At 38.0% G+C, this 16186-nt stretch overlaps 3 protein-coding genes across 6 annotated transcripts in view; 2 read left to right on the forward strand and 1 right to left on the reverse strand.

Annotated features, from left to right (window-relative positions):
• Positions 1 to 3456, reverse strand: part of LOC121861034 (oxysterol-binding protein-related protein 9-like) — a 49827-nt gene extending 46371 nt beyond the window's left edge. For both annotated transcript variants that reach the window (XM_042358517.1, XM_042358516.1), the window contains exons 1-3: positions 3333 to 3456; positions 1965 to 2093; positions 861 to 938 (exon numbers count right to left, since the gene is read on the reverse strand). In XM_042358517.1, the coding sequence (XP_042214451.1) occupies positions 861 to 938; positions 1965 to 2093; positions 3333 to 3440 (315 nt within the window). In that variant the 5' untranslated portion in view covers positions 3441 to 3456. The remainder of the gene's footprint in view (positions 1 to 860; positions 939 to 1964; positions 2094 to 3332) is intronic.
• Positions 3457 to 5409: 1953 nt separating this feature from the next.
• LOC121861036 (60S ribosomal protein L15) lies at positions 5410 to 8834 on the forward strand. The gene is made up of 4 exons (XM_042358522.1): positions 5410 to 5465; positions 7204 to 7392; positions 7606 to 7742; positions 8481 to 8834. Exons 2-4 carry the CDS (start codon positions 7221 to 7223, stop codon positions 8784 to 8786), a joined length of 615 nt encoding a protein of 204 aa, XP_042214456.1. The 5' UTR covers positions 5410 to 5465; positions 7204 to 7220; the 3' UTR covers positions 8787 to 8834.
• An 808-nt stretch (positions 8835 to 9642) lies between these two features.
• On the forward strand, positions 9643 to 14896 carry LOC121861035. 3 transcript variants are annotated; one of them, XM_042358518.1, is made up of 9 exons: positions 9643 to 9829; positions 10044 to 10180; positions 10800 to 10986; positions 11200 to 11336; positions 11961 to 12147; positions 12361 to 12497; positions 13126 to 13312; positions 13526 to 13662; positions 14547 to 14896. In XM_042358518.1, exons 1-9 carry the CDS (start codon positions 9658 to 9660, stop codon positions 14778 to 14780), a joined length of 1515 nt encoding a protein of 504 aa, XP_042214452.1. In that variant the 5' UTR covers positions 9643 to 9657; the 3' UTR covers positions 14781 to 14896. The 3 variants fall into 3 exon arrangements, with proteins under 3 accessions (XP_042214452.1, XP_042214455.1, XP_042214453.1); XM_042358521.1 differs by lacking the exon at positions 14547 to 14896 and adding an exon at positions 14136 to 14156; XM_042358519.1 differs by lacking the exon at positions 14547 to 14896 and adding an exon at positions 14097 to 14150.
• The last annotated feature ends 1290 nt before the right edge of the window (positions 14897 to 16186 follow it).

Here is a 16186-nt window from a genome sequence, read left to right on the forward strand (position 1 = left end):
GTGGAGACAAATTTTCTCATCGTGGAAAAAATCATACACACCGGAATTTTTCCCAGTACAGCATGCCCTGACAATACGTGGACCTCAATTATTTGCAGATGTCACCCTGGATGTACTCAGTTGCTGGCATTTTTGCAACCGGGACAGGGAGCCATTCATTCTAGAGACAGTAATTTCTTTTACCTGTATTGTATGTGTATGTAGGCAGACACAGACACATATATACAACACAGGTTAAAGAAATAAATATCCTAAGGGCAAACACAAAAGGAATATACTGTACATTTCTTTGCACACAAGTAAAAATATACCCCCGTCAGCAAATGTTATTCGCGGATTTGGCTATTCGCAGCCATTTTCAGAACCTAACCTCCGCGAATTTGAAGGGCATGCTGTACTAGTGAAAGTTTTTCATAAGTCTAAACTACTCATCTTGCACAAAGCAACTTAACTGCAGTTGGATATATACAGAGCTGTATTTATTTATGCAAACAAACACCACTGTCCACATACAATATTGCAAACAAAATATATTACTGTATACACTATACATGATGTAATCTCTCGGAAAGTGGTTCGAATCCCTGGGAGGTGACATTTTCTCAGAATTTTACGCAAATGCATTGATGCAATCTCTTGGATATTCGTTAAGATACCCAGAATGGAGAGATTTTTCCTGGAATTTCTCAGAATACAAAAAAAAAAAAAAATGCTGCTATTGGAATGTTCTTGGGATTGAAGATTCCAACTAATGGGAGTGATTACTGTACTGCTTTGGAAACAAATACTGTACATCCACAAAAAAAGCAGCAACCTTTCTCTCTTCCAAGCAGAATAAACAGCACAGTACAAGTCCTTACCCTTATAGACGGTGTATGTCTCACAATTGTGTCCTCTAATCCTCGGATCCATTTTTCTCTCTCATCAGGGTCATGTGCCTGAAATACACAAATACAGTATAATTAGTTACAAGATTGTATTGAACCAGTGTTGTACGTTGACGCCATCAATTTTTTGGGCAGGTGACGCTACGGGTGACGCAGTCAACTTTTCACCCGAGCGGAGCATCAAGCGTCAATTTGTTCGTCAACTTCTAAAAATTTTTATTTTTCCAAGTTCAATTTTCAATTATCTTGTTATAAAGACGACCAACAAAGCCACGAGAGAGTTGTTCATCAAATACAACACCCCCATCCCCTCTAGTGTTGCCGTGGAGCGCATGTTCTCCATGGGCAAGGACGTCTTGAGGCCCAAGCGCAGCAAAATGAGTGACAAGCATTTTGAGATGCTAGTATTCTTGTGGGGGAACAAATGAATAATTAAAATGATATAATATAAATCATAATAAATGATTAAAAAAAATTAATATTTTTTGATTTTGCATGTTACTCCCATACACAGGAGAATGCACATTTCGGGGCTGCATTTGTACATCACTGAAAACTCGCTGACGCTAACAGAGTCAATTTAAGAAATCATTTACTTCGACGCTGACGGAATCAAATTTCCCGGCCATTTACTCTGACGCTGGCGGCACCACTTTTTTTCATTGAAGCGTACAACACTGTATTGAACAATCAATTTTTTAAATACAGTGTAGTACAGTACAGGATCCAACCACCTAAGGCTTAGTATATTTTCATAAATAGGTCTTATTATATACTGTAGCTGTTTTGTATCCAAAAATACAAAAACATTGAACATGTACAACACATATCATTTACTTAAAAATTTTTCCTGATGTGGGATGATTTAATAATACAATTATCCTGTACAGTACTGTCCTATTGATAATTCTAAGTCAGCTTTACTAATGAAATAGGTTTTTGCATTTTTCTTTCAATATTGGTCTACAGCCACTCAACAGTATTTATAACAGTACAGAAATGTTCTCTTTTAGTCCTTTACTGTACACTGAATGTGAATACTGCAGCCCTATAAGAGAACACTAAATGATCACTTACCTGAAAATGAAAAGTCTTAGCATCTACAGTTATGGTGAAGGTTGAGTCATCGTCGTCATCAATACCAACGACTGCTCCTTTGAGACGCACACAACCTCTACGCGCACCACGTACCATTTTCTCTTTTGACTGGAAATATTCAAAAGTGCCTTTAAGTAAACACCTACTTAATGTGCATAAAAAAACATATTGACATTATGTTGGTAATAGTTGAGAACAAGGGTCCAAGCTAACAAATAATATCAATAGAAGAAAACTTATTTCTTACTTAAAATAATAAATCAAATCGGGTGGGGAAATACTGTACTGTTTGTCTTCAGGTTTTGTCCCTAGTTTTCTCATGGGTAGGTTAGGTTAGGTAGCTTTGCTTTCGTCTCGAGATAACAAATAAGGGTAATTTCTGAGAATGTGCCGTTCTACCTAACCTATAGAATTACACCATAACGGTTCAACAAATTTGCTTTCATTGGTACCAGATAAGAAAGTAAGTATTTTCTGTTGAATAGGGTGGAGGGCCCCAGCTAGGAAGTAAGGTAAGGTTAGGTAGATTTATTTGGTTGGTAGGGCAGATTCTATTAGGTTCTAGTAAATGTAGCCTTTTTTAAAATACTTACTAGAATGATAAGAACATGTGGAAAAAATGAACAAAATTGAACAACTCCTAGTAGTATTGCTGTTCTTTGACATAACCTAATTAACTTTTCCTTGTTCTTAATTATTACCCATTATGCCTTATGAAGAATTCAGTAGTAACATTAATTTCCTACAATCAATTTACGTATATAATTTATTTTCATATTAATTAAAGAAATAAAATTGCCTAAATTTTAAATTACCACACACAGGTAATTAACGAGTCTTATTGCATATTTGTATAAAATAAAAGGCCTATTACCTCAACAGCCAAATGTATCCAGGGTTGGAACACACAAATACTTTATTTTTTGCCGAGTTGACTGACCTAACCAACCCAAGGAAAATAAGTGTTAGTCTATAGATAAAGGCTGAAAGACCCAGACTTTATTTACAGGTCTCTTGTAAACTCTGGATAAAGTATAAAGACCGTTATTATAGAAAACATTAGAAAAATGAAGAATCATGATCAAGTTTATCATTATACCTTATTTAACACTACCATACAGGCCATTTAATGGTGCTTCACATAAACCACAAAATACCCTTTAAAATAAAATTATTTATGAAAGGGCATTCAGTGGTTGTTAATTAACGACCAATAAAATGAGTGACGACACCCAATTTAGAGGAGGGTCCTGATAATTGGGGGCTGCCTGTGTGTTCCGTCACCCTCAACTCCTTCAGGATCTGTCACTTGCATTATGTACTGGGTGTCTTACTCCACCAACTTACTGTGTAATACGAGAGCAACCCAGCACTGTCATCCAGCACAAACCAGCGGTATTGCCAGCCTTTCATAACATTAGTCCATTTGCTGAGAGGTCCTTCCATCACAGCCATCTTGCTAGGTAGGTGTAAGACTGGCCAGTGGGAGTAAAGTGTCACTAAATAGAATCTAATGCTTTATACACAGTCCCATGTACAAGAATCCACGCCTTCAAACTCAAAACAAAACAACATCGCTAAATATTAATAGATATTTTGATTCTTTATAAACCCCGTGTTTACATTAACTTATTTTGTTTATACATATCAAAAAGGGCGGGAATAAGCAGACGAAATCATTCCTAGTTGTAGAATTATAAGACAAATTATAGAGGAAATATGAGTAATGGGATTATAACACCTTATCATGACAACTATTTTAGATAAACCTTTACATTATTTGTTGGTAAGCCTTACAAATATATATATATATATATATATATATATATATATATATATATATATATATATATATATATATATATATATATATATATATATATATATACACGAAGTTCTCAAATATTTTCGTGTAATTCACTGACCCCTTTTTACTTTATCCTCTTCTCCGCTGATCGGTTCGTTACCCGCTTGGGTGATCGGTCACGTCTCTGTCACGCACTGTTGGCAAGTACTGGGACATGCATCGGCTCCTGAATGTACCTGAACCCGCTCCAGTGTTGGTCAAGTCTGATCTTGAAAGAGCTCACATTCGGTGCCATCACAACACTGGCAGATTGTTCCAAGAGTTCACAACTCTCACTCAGAAAAAGATACCCCTCACACCTTGAGCTGTGACCCCTTGTGGGGCGAGCGTCCGTCAACTCCAGGTAGGGTCACTTGACTGAGTAGTGCCCTTTGAGATGCTTATGCACCTCAATTAGGTCCCCCCTTGCCCGTCTGTAGACTAAGCTTGGTAATTTCAGGCGCTTTAATCTCTCAGGGTGGCTCAGGTGCCGTAGTGGCCCTCTTTTGGACATTTTCAATCAACTGGTAGTCCCCTGAAGATGTGAATTACACGAAAGTTCTTGAGAACTTCGTGTTTTCTTGTTTCCTATGTGGTTATTAGCTGAAAGACCCAGACTTCATTTGCATGCCTCTTGTAAGCTCTGGATAAACTATAATGACACCGTTATTGTAGAATACATTATTACAAAACTGAAGAAACACTGTGCAACGAAGAATGACGAAAATGATTCCGGGACTTAAAACCTTCCATATCAGGATAGATTAAAGAAACTAAACTTGCATTCCCTAGAAAGACGAAGAGTGCTGGGAAATAGATAAAGTTCTTATAATATCCGAGCAGAATAGGACTCAAAGGAACGGATTTAAGTTGGATAAATTTAGGTTTAGGAGGGAGATAGGAAGGAACTGGTTCAAAATAGGGTGGTAGACGAGGGGAACAAGCTTAGCAACTTTGTAGTAAGTGCTGGAACGCTGGAAAGTTTTAAAGGGAGGCTAAATAGATTCATGGATGACAGAGAGTGGTTGTAACTCTAGACAGGAGCTGCCATGCATAGGCCAACCGGCCTATTCCAGACTCTTTATTTTCTTATGTTCTTATGTTCTTATCAAACACTACCATGCAGTACATAATGATGATACCTTCGCCTCGATCAGAATTATTTTGAGTGATGCAAGTACATCGGTTGCATCAATCTGGATCCAGGTCTGTGGAACAAATTTCGAAATTTTAAACAAACCTTTGAGAGAACCTTTATGAGAGTTTTGTCTCTCATAAATTGTATTCATTGTTGGATTAATGTATTTATCGAACTTTTTGCGTACTTAAATACATCAGTTATTGAAGTACAGTAGTAACATTATAAAATGAAGTCACCACTCCATATTTAATTTTCCCGCGGTTTTATTTTTATTTTGCATTGACTATTTTAACCTAATACAGGATTATTTTCCACGAAATACAACGAAATTTACGATATTTCAGGTATATAGTTCAAAATTAGCTTAAAAATTAAATTATATAAGAACACAGGAGAAAATAAACTCAGTAGAAGGAACCATCGCACTAGTCGTCACATTGGCCAGATGGAGTCTGCCATCACAACCCTCTCTTACAGCGCCGCCCCGGGGAGGGTGAGTGTGTGTTGCTTCTTTAATAAATAATTGTGTTTGGGGGGCTCTTATTGTTGCTGTTCGTGGTTAGTCTGTGATTAAAAGTATTACTGGTGACCGAGCATCAGTTAGATTTGCAATTTAAGGTGTAACTTGTACGATAAAGTTGATTAATTGTGACTAGCTTGTAACGAGGTTCACCATGTGGCTCCCGTTGTTGGTACTGGTAAACAAGGTGCTGAAAGTTTGATAGTGACTAACTCCTCTGTTATCTAAAGTGAGCTATTTCACTTAGTGTGGACTAAATGCTGTATAATTAAGTAGTGAGATATTTTATCTGGGGTCATGAGCTAGGTAGATTTATGTGTACAGGTGTTGCTCAGTAGGTGTGTGGTCCTCGTGATAACTAATACACCAACTTAGGTAGATTTACATTAACCACATTAGTCACACTAGGTTGACATTAACATCAAAGATCATATTTTGAAATACGATATATATGGAATTGTCTTGTATTTATTTTGGTTGGAAGTGGTTATTTAGCCAGAAATTCCTGGTGTAGGGTTCTCAAGAGGACCCCTCGCTGTGGGTGGGGGAGCCCGTCGGTTAGGACATCTGCGAGGGAAACGTCAAAGGAGAAATTAAGTTTACCAATTTTTTGTGACTTCGTGACACCAAATGCTAGTCGAGGTTAGAACGTGCACTCTATCTATTAACTCAGATTAAATTAAGTTTACCAATTTTTTGTGACTTCGTGACACCAAATGCTAGTCGAGAAGTGATTGGCAGTCCGATTTATTCATCTAGGACCATTATTTGACTTCATTCCGGCTATATTTGGCTACATTTGGGTACAGGTAATTAGTCGGACCCGGTGTTGGTGTTTCTTATTGGCTATAGCGATAGGAAACATAATTAGGCAAGAGTTTTTGTCTTAGCCAATGAACAATGCATGGGTGTGTCGGGAGTAGAGATTATATTTTTTCAATACCAGAATAACCATACATGGCTGAACACGTGGAAGAGCTGTGCCGACATTGTGTTAGAGATTATTTTACGTCAATTGCAGAGTTTCATCGGAAAAATAATGTTAGGTTAGGTCAGGTTAGGTTTGGTTTTTATTTGTGATTTATTCGGAAAAATTTTTCGTTAAGATTGTGGGGGTCTCAAAAACTATTGATTTCCGGCTGAAATGAATATAAAATTCGTTAGGAACTCCTCAAAAACGTCGGACAAATATTTTTAATATCCAAAGACGGGTGCATTAGTGAAAATTGACTGGAATATGACTTAAAATACTGTAGTCTAAACTATTGATAACAAAGATAAAATTCTTAAGATTTATGTGTTGTCCGAAAATACAATTTGCCCACTCCTTACTCTACGTCTCAAGAGAATGCAAATTAAAATATCCTAATCTATTTTCAAAGTTCCTAATTTGTAGGACCAGTTTTCTCAATCTGAATGATTTCAAAGGAAGTGATATTGTGTGGTGCAGTATATACTGTATGGTGACCAAAACTGAACTGCAGAATTCAAGATCTGACTGATCAATTCCAAATAAAGTGACTACACCATTACCTTACTTTTTGTCGGGTAGTCCGTACTGTACAAAATAATATGCATTTCACGATGAAAGACTATGCACCACACAGATGGTCCTGTTGATATAAAAAAAATCCTTTTCTGATATCAGCTTAGTAATACTGTTGTATGTATGTGCTTTTAGTTTGTGTTGTAAAGTATTTCCCTTGCTCAGGTTTCACAAGCGTCAAGATGGGCGCTTACAAGTACATGCAAGAGATTTACCGAAAGAAGCAGAGTGATGTCATGCGCTTCTTGCTGCGTATACGTGCCTGGCAGTATCGGCACTTGAACAAGCTGCACCGTGCTCCCAGGCCCACACGCCCTGAGAAGGCCCGCAGGCTTGGATACAAGGCAAAGCAAGGTAATTTTTCTTGTTAACACTAATGGTTTTAGGCATTGAAGTTATATTATGTAATTTGTTTATTGAACTTTTTGTAAGGATGAATGGTAATGCACCACTCAGAGTGGCTATGTTGACTAACAAAACCCTTTTTTTTTCTGAACATTGCTTGACATTTTAAGATATACTGTATCTGTTTGTCAAATATTTTAACTTGGATGATTGTTACTTCAGGGTATGTGATCTACCGCATCCGTATTCGCCGTGGTGGTCGCAAACGCCCAGTACCCAAGGGTGCCACATATGGTAAACCCAAGAGCCACGGTGTGAACCAGTTGAAGCCAACCCGTAACTTGCAGTCATTGGCTGAGGTATGTATGTTTACCTTGGTAGTTTTCATGCCTTCCAACTTTTCTGCCCATTTAAACTGAGGTTGAAGCCTTCCGTGACACAAAATATCCCGTCTTATTATTTGAGTGATTGTTTAGAATAACATTGATATTAATTCTTATATTTAAGGCTGGTCTTTCTCATAATTGATTTTGGTAAGCTGGTGATAAACATTTCATTCACTTACCTATTTTAAAGAATGGTCTACATTACATATGACCAATGCAGCCTGCTTGCATTTATAGGTTGGGCACCACTTATTTGTCTATTATACAGTATATATGTGATTTTGGCACAACATAATTGCTCACTCTTCAGGGTAACTGGCACTGTATCCAGAAGTTGAATCCTCTGTACAGCACAATTTTCAGTTAGACCACACAAGGGTGGAAGATTGCTGTAAAACTATATGTAAGAATAATGAAGATTCATGAATTAAGATATTGTCAGTTCTACATGAATGCAGATCACCTGTGATAGGTAGCCACTTTGGAAACAGGACTGTCAAAGATCATTCATCATGACAAAACTCATATTCAACTTTTAGATATTGGTCGTGAAATTTGGAAATGGTTCTAATTTTGTGTAACATCAGTTTCACAGAACCTGCTAATATGATTGCATTATTATCAGCATGGGAGGTAGCATCTCTTTGGTTAAACAGATTTGAGGAAGTCACTGCAATGTGCATGAAATCTCATTAACTGCTATGTCCATAGGAGCGTACAGGCCGAAGACTTGGTAGCCTGCGTGTGCTGAACAGCTACTGGGTTGCCCAAGATTCTACATTCAAATACTACGAAGTTATCTTGCTTGACATTCGCCATAATAACATTCGTAAGGATGCTTCAATCAATTGGATGTGTAATCATACACATAAGCACCGGGAAATGCGTGGCAAGACATCTGCTGGTAGAAAGCATCGTGGTCTGGGCCGTGGATTCCGCTACTCAAAGACAAAGGGAGGATCACGTCGCGCAAGCTGGTTGAAGCGCAACTCCTTGTCTCTCCGCAGGAAGCGTTAAGATGTATTATTTTACTCCATCTCGGGTTAATAAAAAAAAATGAGTACACAAGATGTATTATTTTACTCCATCTGGGGTTAATAAAAAATACTATTATTCTATTTGTTAGTTTGAAGTCCTTGTTGCTTTGACAAAATTAAATACTGTAACTTTATAAGAAGTTAATGAGAAAATTGTGTACGGGTACTGAGCACAGTTAAAATGTCCATATGGGTCTGATGAATTTCAAAGTGATTAATGTTTTGTTTTAATAAGGTTCTCCACCCCTCACTCTTGTGTTTCACAAGAGAATGCAAATAAAATTTCTTAATCTATTTTCAAGGTTCATAATTCCTGGGACCGGTTTTGTCTCCCTGAATGTGCTTTCATGGGAGTGATATTCATGTGTAGTACAGTTCTGTATGGTGAGCAAAACTGAACTGTATAATCCAAGGTGGGTCTAACATATTTGAGTTATAGTTTAAGGATTACCTCTGCTGTCCTGTTAGTGCTCCAAGATACAAGATTCATACTGGCACTTTTCTAAATGATTGAGCTGTATATGCCCCAGCATGATTATAAAAAACAAGATAACACAAGCCTTGTGGACAATTGTGAGATTCCACCAGATTTATTCCCTAAGCATGAAAACAAACCTCACTGAAGAGTTGAGTGAAAAATTCCAAAAAAGTATTTTCTCTCTTCCCTTAAAATTTGTCATGTAGTCAATACAAAATAATATGCATTTCATGATGAAAGACTGTACGATTCAGATGGTCCTGTTGATTAAAAAAAAATCCTTTTTCTGATATCAGCTTAGTATTGTAATACGTATGTAATTTTAGTTTGTGTTCTTAAGTATTTCTCTTGCTCAGGTCCCACAAGCGTCAAGATGGGCGCTTACAAGTGCATGCAAGAGATTTACCAAAAGAAGCGGAGTGATGTCATGCGCTTCTTGCTGCGTATACGTGCCTGGCAGTATCGGCACTTGAACAAGCTGCACCGTGCTCCCAGGCCCACACGCCCTGAGAAGGCCCGCAGGCTTGGATACAAGGCAAAGCAAGGTAATTTTTCTTGTTAACACTAATGGTTTTAGGCATTAAAGTTATATTATGTAATTTGTTTATTGATCTTTTTGTAAGGATGAATGGTAATGCACCACTCAGAGTGGCTATGTTGACTAACAAAACCCTTTTTTTTTTCTGAACATTGCTTGACATTTTAAGATGTACTGTATCTGTTTGTCAAATATTTTAACTTGGATGATTGTTACTTCAGGGTATGTGATCTACCGCATCCGTATTCGCCGTGGTGGTCGCAAACGCCCAGTACCCAAAGGTGCCACATATGGTAAACCCAAGGGCTACGGTGTGAACCAGTTGAAGCCAACCCGTAACTTGCAGTCATTGGCTGAGGTATGTATGTTCTTTGGTATTTTTCATGCCTTCCAACTTGGGGACACAAGGTTGGGGGGTGTCAACATATATACTAACATTCTTTTTTTTATTACAAGGAAATTTTCAGTAAAGTTATATGACTACTTTTTTTCCTTAGTTAAACAGTATATTTCAGTCTTCCCCATATACACAGGGCATGGATAAAATTATTGTTTGTTCATCTTTAAAGTATGTTAATACTGGAATAAGGTGTAAATTGAATAAAAAAGTTGAATAAATTTATTTCAAATAATGGGGTGGTGGGTGTGATAGTGTTGGTAAAAAGCATATGGGGGCAGCATGAGAGGAACCTTAAGAACCACTGACTTCCAGTGACTTATATACTACAGGTGTACACATCTTGTTTGTGAGGTTTCGAAAGTGTTCCTGGAACTAAATTCTGACATTATTGAAAGGTTGCCATATTATCAATTACAGCCTGTACTACCCAGTGGAAATCATGGTGAACGAAACTGCATTTTGGCCACAAGTATAATCTTGGGGTATAGCTTGCAGGATCCATTTCTGATTTCAGCTTAGTAATACCATAATAGGTATGTACTTTTAGTTTGTGTCCTAAAGTATTTCCCTTGCTCAGGTCTCAAGCATCAAGATAGACGCTTACAAGTACATGCAAGAGATTTACCGAAAGAAGCGGAGCGATGTCATGCGCTTCTTGCTGCGTATACGTGCCTGGCAGTATCGGCACTTGAACAAGCTGCACCGTGCTCCCAGGCCCACACGCCCTGAGAAGGCCCGCAGGCTTGGATACAAGGCAAAGCAAGGTAATTTTTCTTGTTAACACTAATGGTTTTAGGCATTACAGTTATATTATGTAATTTGTTTATTGAACTTTTTGTAAGGATGAATGGTAATGCACCACTCAGAGTGGCTATGTTGACTAACAAAACCCTTTTTTTTTCTGAACATTGCGTGACATTTTAAGATGTACTGTATCTGTTTGTCAAATATTTTAACTTGGATGATTGTTACTTCAGGGTATGTGATCTACCGCATCCGTATTCGCCGTGGTGGTCTCAAACGCTCAGTACCCAAGGGTGCCACATATGGTAAACCCAAGGGCTACGGTGTGAACCAGTTGAAGCCAACCCGTAACTTGCAGTCATTGGCTGAGGTATGTATGTTCTTTGGTATTTTTCATGCCTTCCAACTTGGGGACACAAGGTTGGGGGGTGTCAACATATATACTAACATTCTTTTTTTTATTACAAGGAAATTTTCAGTAAAGTTATATGACTACTTTTTTTCCTTAGTTAAACAGTATATTTCAGTCTTCCCCATATACACAGGGCATGGATAAAATTATTGTTTGTTCATCTTTAAAGTACTGTATGTTAATACTGGAATAAGGTGTAAATTGAATAAAAAAGTTGAATAAATTTATTTCAAATAATGGGGTGGTGGGTGTGATAGTGTTGGTAAAAAGCATATGGGGGCAGCATGAGAGGAACCTTAAGAACCACTGACTTCCAGTGACTTATATACTACAGGTGTACACATCTTGTTTGTGAGGTTTCGAAAGTGTTCCTGGAACTAAATTCTGACATTATTGAAAGGTTGCCATATTATCAATTACAGCCTGTACTACCCAGTGGAAATCATGGTGAACGAAACTGCATTTTGGCCACAAGTATAATCTTGGGGTATAGCTTGCAGGATCCATTTCTGATTTCAGCTTAGTAATACCATAATAGGTATGTACTTTTAGTTTGTGTCCTAAAGTATTTCCCTTGCTCAGGTCTCAAGCATCAAGATAGACGCTTACAAGTACATGCAAGAGATTTACCGAAAGAAGCGGAGCGATGTCATGCGCTTCTTGCTGCGTATACGTGCCTGGCAGTATCGGCACTTGAACAAGCTGCACCGTGCTCCCAGGCCCACACGCCCTGAGAAGGCCCGCAGGCTTGGATACAAGGCAAAGCAAGGTAATTTTTCTTGTTAACACTAATGGTTTTAGGCATTACAGTTATATTATGTAATTTGTTTATTGAACTTTTTGTAAGGATGAATGGTAATGCACCACTCAGAGTGGCTATGTTGACTAACAAAACCCTTTTTTTTTCTGAACATTGCTTGACATTTTAAGATGTACTGTATCTGTTTGTCAAATATTTTAACTTGGATGATTGTTACTTCAGGGTATGTGATCTACCGCATCCGTATTCGCCGTGGTGGTCTCAAACGCTCAGTACCCAAGGGTGCCACATATGGTAAACCCAAGGGCTACGGTGTGAACCAGTTGAAGCCAACCCGTAACTTGCAGTCATTGGCTGAGGTATGTATGTTCTTTGGTATTTTTCATGCCTTCCAACTTGGGGACACAAGGTTGGGGGGTGTCAACATATATACTAACATTCTTTTTTTTTATTACAAGGAAATTTTCAGTAAAGTTATATGACTACTTTTTTTCCTTAGTTAAACAGTATATTTCAGTCTTCCCCATATACACAGGGCATGGATAAAATTATTGTTTGTTCATCTTTAAAGTACTGTATGTTAATACTGGAATAAGGTGTAAATTGAATAAAAAAGTTGAATAAATTTATTTCAAATAATGGGGTGGTGGGTGTGATAGTGTTGGTAAAAAGCATATGGGGGCAGCATGAGAGGAACCTTAAGAACCACTGACTTCCAGTGACTTATATACTACAGGTGTACACATCTTGTTTGTGAGGTTTCGAAAGTGTTCCTGGAACTAAATTCTGACATTATTGAAAGGTTGCCATATTATATTCAATTACAGCCTGTACTACCCAGTAGAAATCATGGTGAACGAAACTGCATTTTGGCCACAAGTATAATCTTGGGGTATAGCTTGCAGGATCCATTTCTGATTTCAGCTTAGTAATACCATAATAGGTATGTACTTTTAGTTTGTGTCCTAAAGTATTTCCCTTGCTCAGGTCTCAAGCATCAAGATAGACGCTTACAAGTACATGCAAGAGATTTACCGAAAGAAGCGGAGCGATGTCATGCGCTTCTTGCTGCGTATACGTGCCTGGCAGTATCGACACTTGAACAAGCTGCACCGTGCTCCCAGGCCCACACGCCCTGAGAAGGCCAGCAGGCTTGGATACAAGGCAAAGCAAGGTAATTTTTCTTGTTAACACTAATGGTTTTAGGCATTAAAGTTATATTATGTAATTTGTTTATTGAACTTTTTGTAAGGATGAATGGTAATGCACCACTCAGAGTGGCTATGTTGACTAACAAAACCCTTTTTTTTTCTGAACATTGCTTGACATTTTAAGATGTACTGTATCTGTTTGTCAAATATTTTAACTTGGATGATTGGTACTTCAGGGTATGTGATCTACCGCATCCGTATTCGCCGTGGTGGTCGCAAACGCCCAGTACCCAAGGGTGCCACATATGGTAAACCCAAGAGCCACGGTGTGAACCAGTTGAAGCCAACCCATAACTTGCAGTCATTGGCTGAGGTATGTATGTTCCTTGGTAGTTTTCATGCCTTCCAACTTTTCTGCCCATTTAAAATGGGGGGGGGAGGGTGAATCCTCATGAAAAACTTGTATACTGTACTTACATTCTTTTTGTTATTGGTAAATTTTTATTTAAATTGTTTAAGATTAATTTTTTTCTTGGTATATTTCAAGTCTTCACCATATGCATAAGATGTTTGGATAAAATAAATATGAATTACAGGTAGTTGTTCTTGAAAATATATAAATACTAGTACAATGTGACTTATATGTACTGTAGGTGTACATTTCATTTTTGAAATTTCAAAGGAGTACTCTGAAAACTAAAATCTGGCATTTGTTATTGTTAGGTTGCCATATATTAAATTTTAAGAGGAAACCCCACTCCAAGTTCCGATTAGGAATTGTCTGAACTGTGCCCATCCCCTGTCTAGCTATGTTGCATTTTCTGGTCTGGTGCCCTGGGTTTGTAGTGGTGAGCAGAGGGACCTCCTGTTCAAGTTTTACCTAACAGTTGCCATCGGGGATAATCAAGGTTAACCCACACAAGCGTGGAAAAATTCTGTAACATGGTGTGCAAGAACCAGTGAAGAATCATAAAGTAAGATATTGTCAGTTCTATGTGAGTACAGATGACATGATAGGTAGCCACTTTGGAAACAGGCTGTCAATGATTATTCAACATGACCATAAAAACTCATATATTCAACCTATAGATATTGGTCATGAAATTTGAAATTTTTTATAATTTTGTGTAACACCAGTTTCACAAATCTGCTAATAGGATTGCATGATCATCAGCACATGAGGTAGCATCTCTTTGGTTAAACAGATTTGAGGAAGTCACTCCTATGTGCATGAAATCTCGTTAACTATGTCCATAAGAGCGTACAGGCCGGAGACTTGGCAGCCTGCGTGTGCTGAACAGCTACTGGGTTGCCCAAGATTCTACATTCAAATACTACAAGGTGATTGTGCTTCACATTCGCCATAATAACATTATGAAGGATGCTTCAATCAATTGGATGTGTAATCCTACACATGGGCTCCGGGAAATGCATGGCAAGACATCTGCTGGTAAAAACATCGTGGTCTGGGACGTGGATTCCGCCACTTAAAGACAAAGGGAGGATCACGTCGCTCAAGCTGGTTGAGGCGCAACTCCTTGTCTCTCTGCAGGAAGCTTTAAGCATGCGTGTGTTTGTGTGTGTGACAAATAAAAAAAATGAATGCACAAGATGTATTATTATACTCCATCTGGGATTAATTAATACAAAAATATTATTTTGTTAGTTTTAAGTCCTTGTTGCTTTGACAAAATTGAACTTACTGAAAAATCTTGTATATGCTGTAAAAAACCATATCTAGATGGGCCTGATGAAATTTAAAAAAAATGAGCAATATGACGAGTGTTGTCTCCATAAGGTTGTCAAAAATCTTTTGTCTCTGGTGTCATTAATTCATAGTATGGATAGATATTCTTTTTACCATGCCTGGAGTAAGGGCTGGGCAAGTGTTTTTCATGGTCATTTGCCCAGTGGACAAGCTAATATTTTGAGGTAAATACCATGTCAGGAAATTGTCTGGTGCTGCAACACCTCGCCTTCCCATACATGTTTAACCAGAGAGGTCCATCAGTACCAGGACTAGTGACCTATGTCACATGCAGGTAATTTATCTCCACTTTAAGCCACCAACCCGCCATTAGAAAGTTGTCAAGTTGTCATTGGTTCAAAGAAACCACAAAGCTAAGAAGCTGTAGATGTGAGGTGACAGGAGTTATAACCACCCATACAAGGGTTACCACCACTGACCCCATTTTTAGATGGACACAAGTGGTCTGAGTTGAAATACATGTTTTAAGATGTTTAACTTTTTCCCTAAGAAAATCGGGGAAGCAAATTTCAACATTTGTCAGGGCAAGTAAAAAAAATATTCTCAATTAAATTTCCTGTCTCTTGCCCCCAGGACAAGTAAGTGCTTCACATAAACTACAGTCTGATCAAGGAAAACTAATTCTTGAATTAGTCTTATTCCATGTAGTCCGAGGGTTAAATTTCATAACCCCGGTCTAATTTAAGTGTCCCCCCCCCCTAGTTCCAAGCTGTGTAATTTCCAGTTCTCTCCTAGACTCTGGTCCAATTTTTGCAGACTACACCTTAATTACATTTGTTTGCTTGTTTGAGGACATAATTTTACAGCTTAATTCCATGCTTGCGTGGGTTAGCTGCAGTTCTGTGATGGTAGCTCACCCCTGCTGCATGTTCTCTTAGTCTTTGGTCAGGTTCCTAACCGTCATTTCTTACTTCTCCCCTGGCTCTCTTCCTCTCCACATTTAGGCTTTTGCACCCATTATGCCTATGGCATTTCTTTAAGAGCATATCTGCAATTATATAATAGGCATCAATGTACAGTACAGTATTACTAATGTAATACAGTTTAATTACAGTATTATAGATGTCTGCATAGGATTTTACACTTAATTTTGTTTCAAATCTCATCCGGTTTCTCCAAGTACTGTACC

The sequence above is a fragment of the Homarus americanus genome, unplaced genomic scaffold (genome assembly GCF_018991925.1).
Source record: "Homarus americanus isolate GMGI-L3 unplaced genomic scaffold, GMGI_Hamer_2.0 scaffold52806, whole genome shotgun sequence".
Lineage (NCBI taxonomy): Eukaryota > Metazoa > Arthropoda > Malacostraca > Decapoda > Nephropidae > Homarus > Homarus americanus.

What these genes read in the sequence shown, in the direction of transcription:
- LOC121861036 (XM_042358522.1), top strand. Translation starts at nt 7,221, where the DNA reads ATGGGCGCTTACAAGTACATGCAAGAGATTTACCGAAAGAAGCAGAGT. An exon ending in TGGATACAAGGCAAAGCAAG is followed by an intron (nt 7,393 to 7,605) that starts GTAATTTTTCTT and finishes TTGTTACTTCAG; the next exon opens with GGTATGTGATCTACCGCATC. An exon ending in ACTTGCAGTCATTGGCTGAG is followed by an intron (nt 7,743 to 8,480) that starts GTATGTATGTTT and finishes CTATGTCCATAG; the next exon opens with GAGCGTACAGGCCGAAGACT.
- LOC121861035 (XM_042358518.1), top strand. Translation starts at nt 9,658, where the DNA reads ATGGGCGCTTACAAGTGCATGCAAGAGATTTACCAAAAGAAGCGGAGT. An exon ending in TGGATACAAGGCAAAGCAAG is followed by an intron (nt 9,830 to 10,043) that starts GTAATTTTTCTT and finishes TTGTTACTTCAG; the next exon opens with GGTATGTGATCTACCGCATC. An exon ending in TGGATACAAGGCAAAGCAAG is followed by an intron (nt 10,987 to 11,199) that starts GTAATTTTTCTT and finishes TTGTTACTTCAG; the next exon opens with GGTATGTGATCTACCGCATC.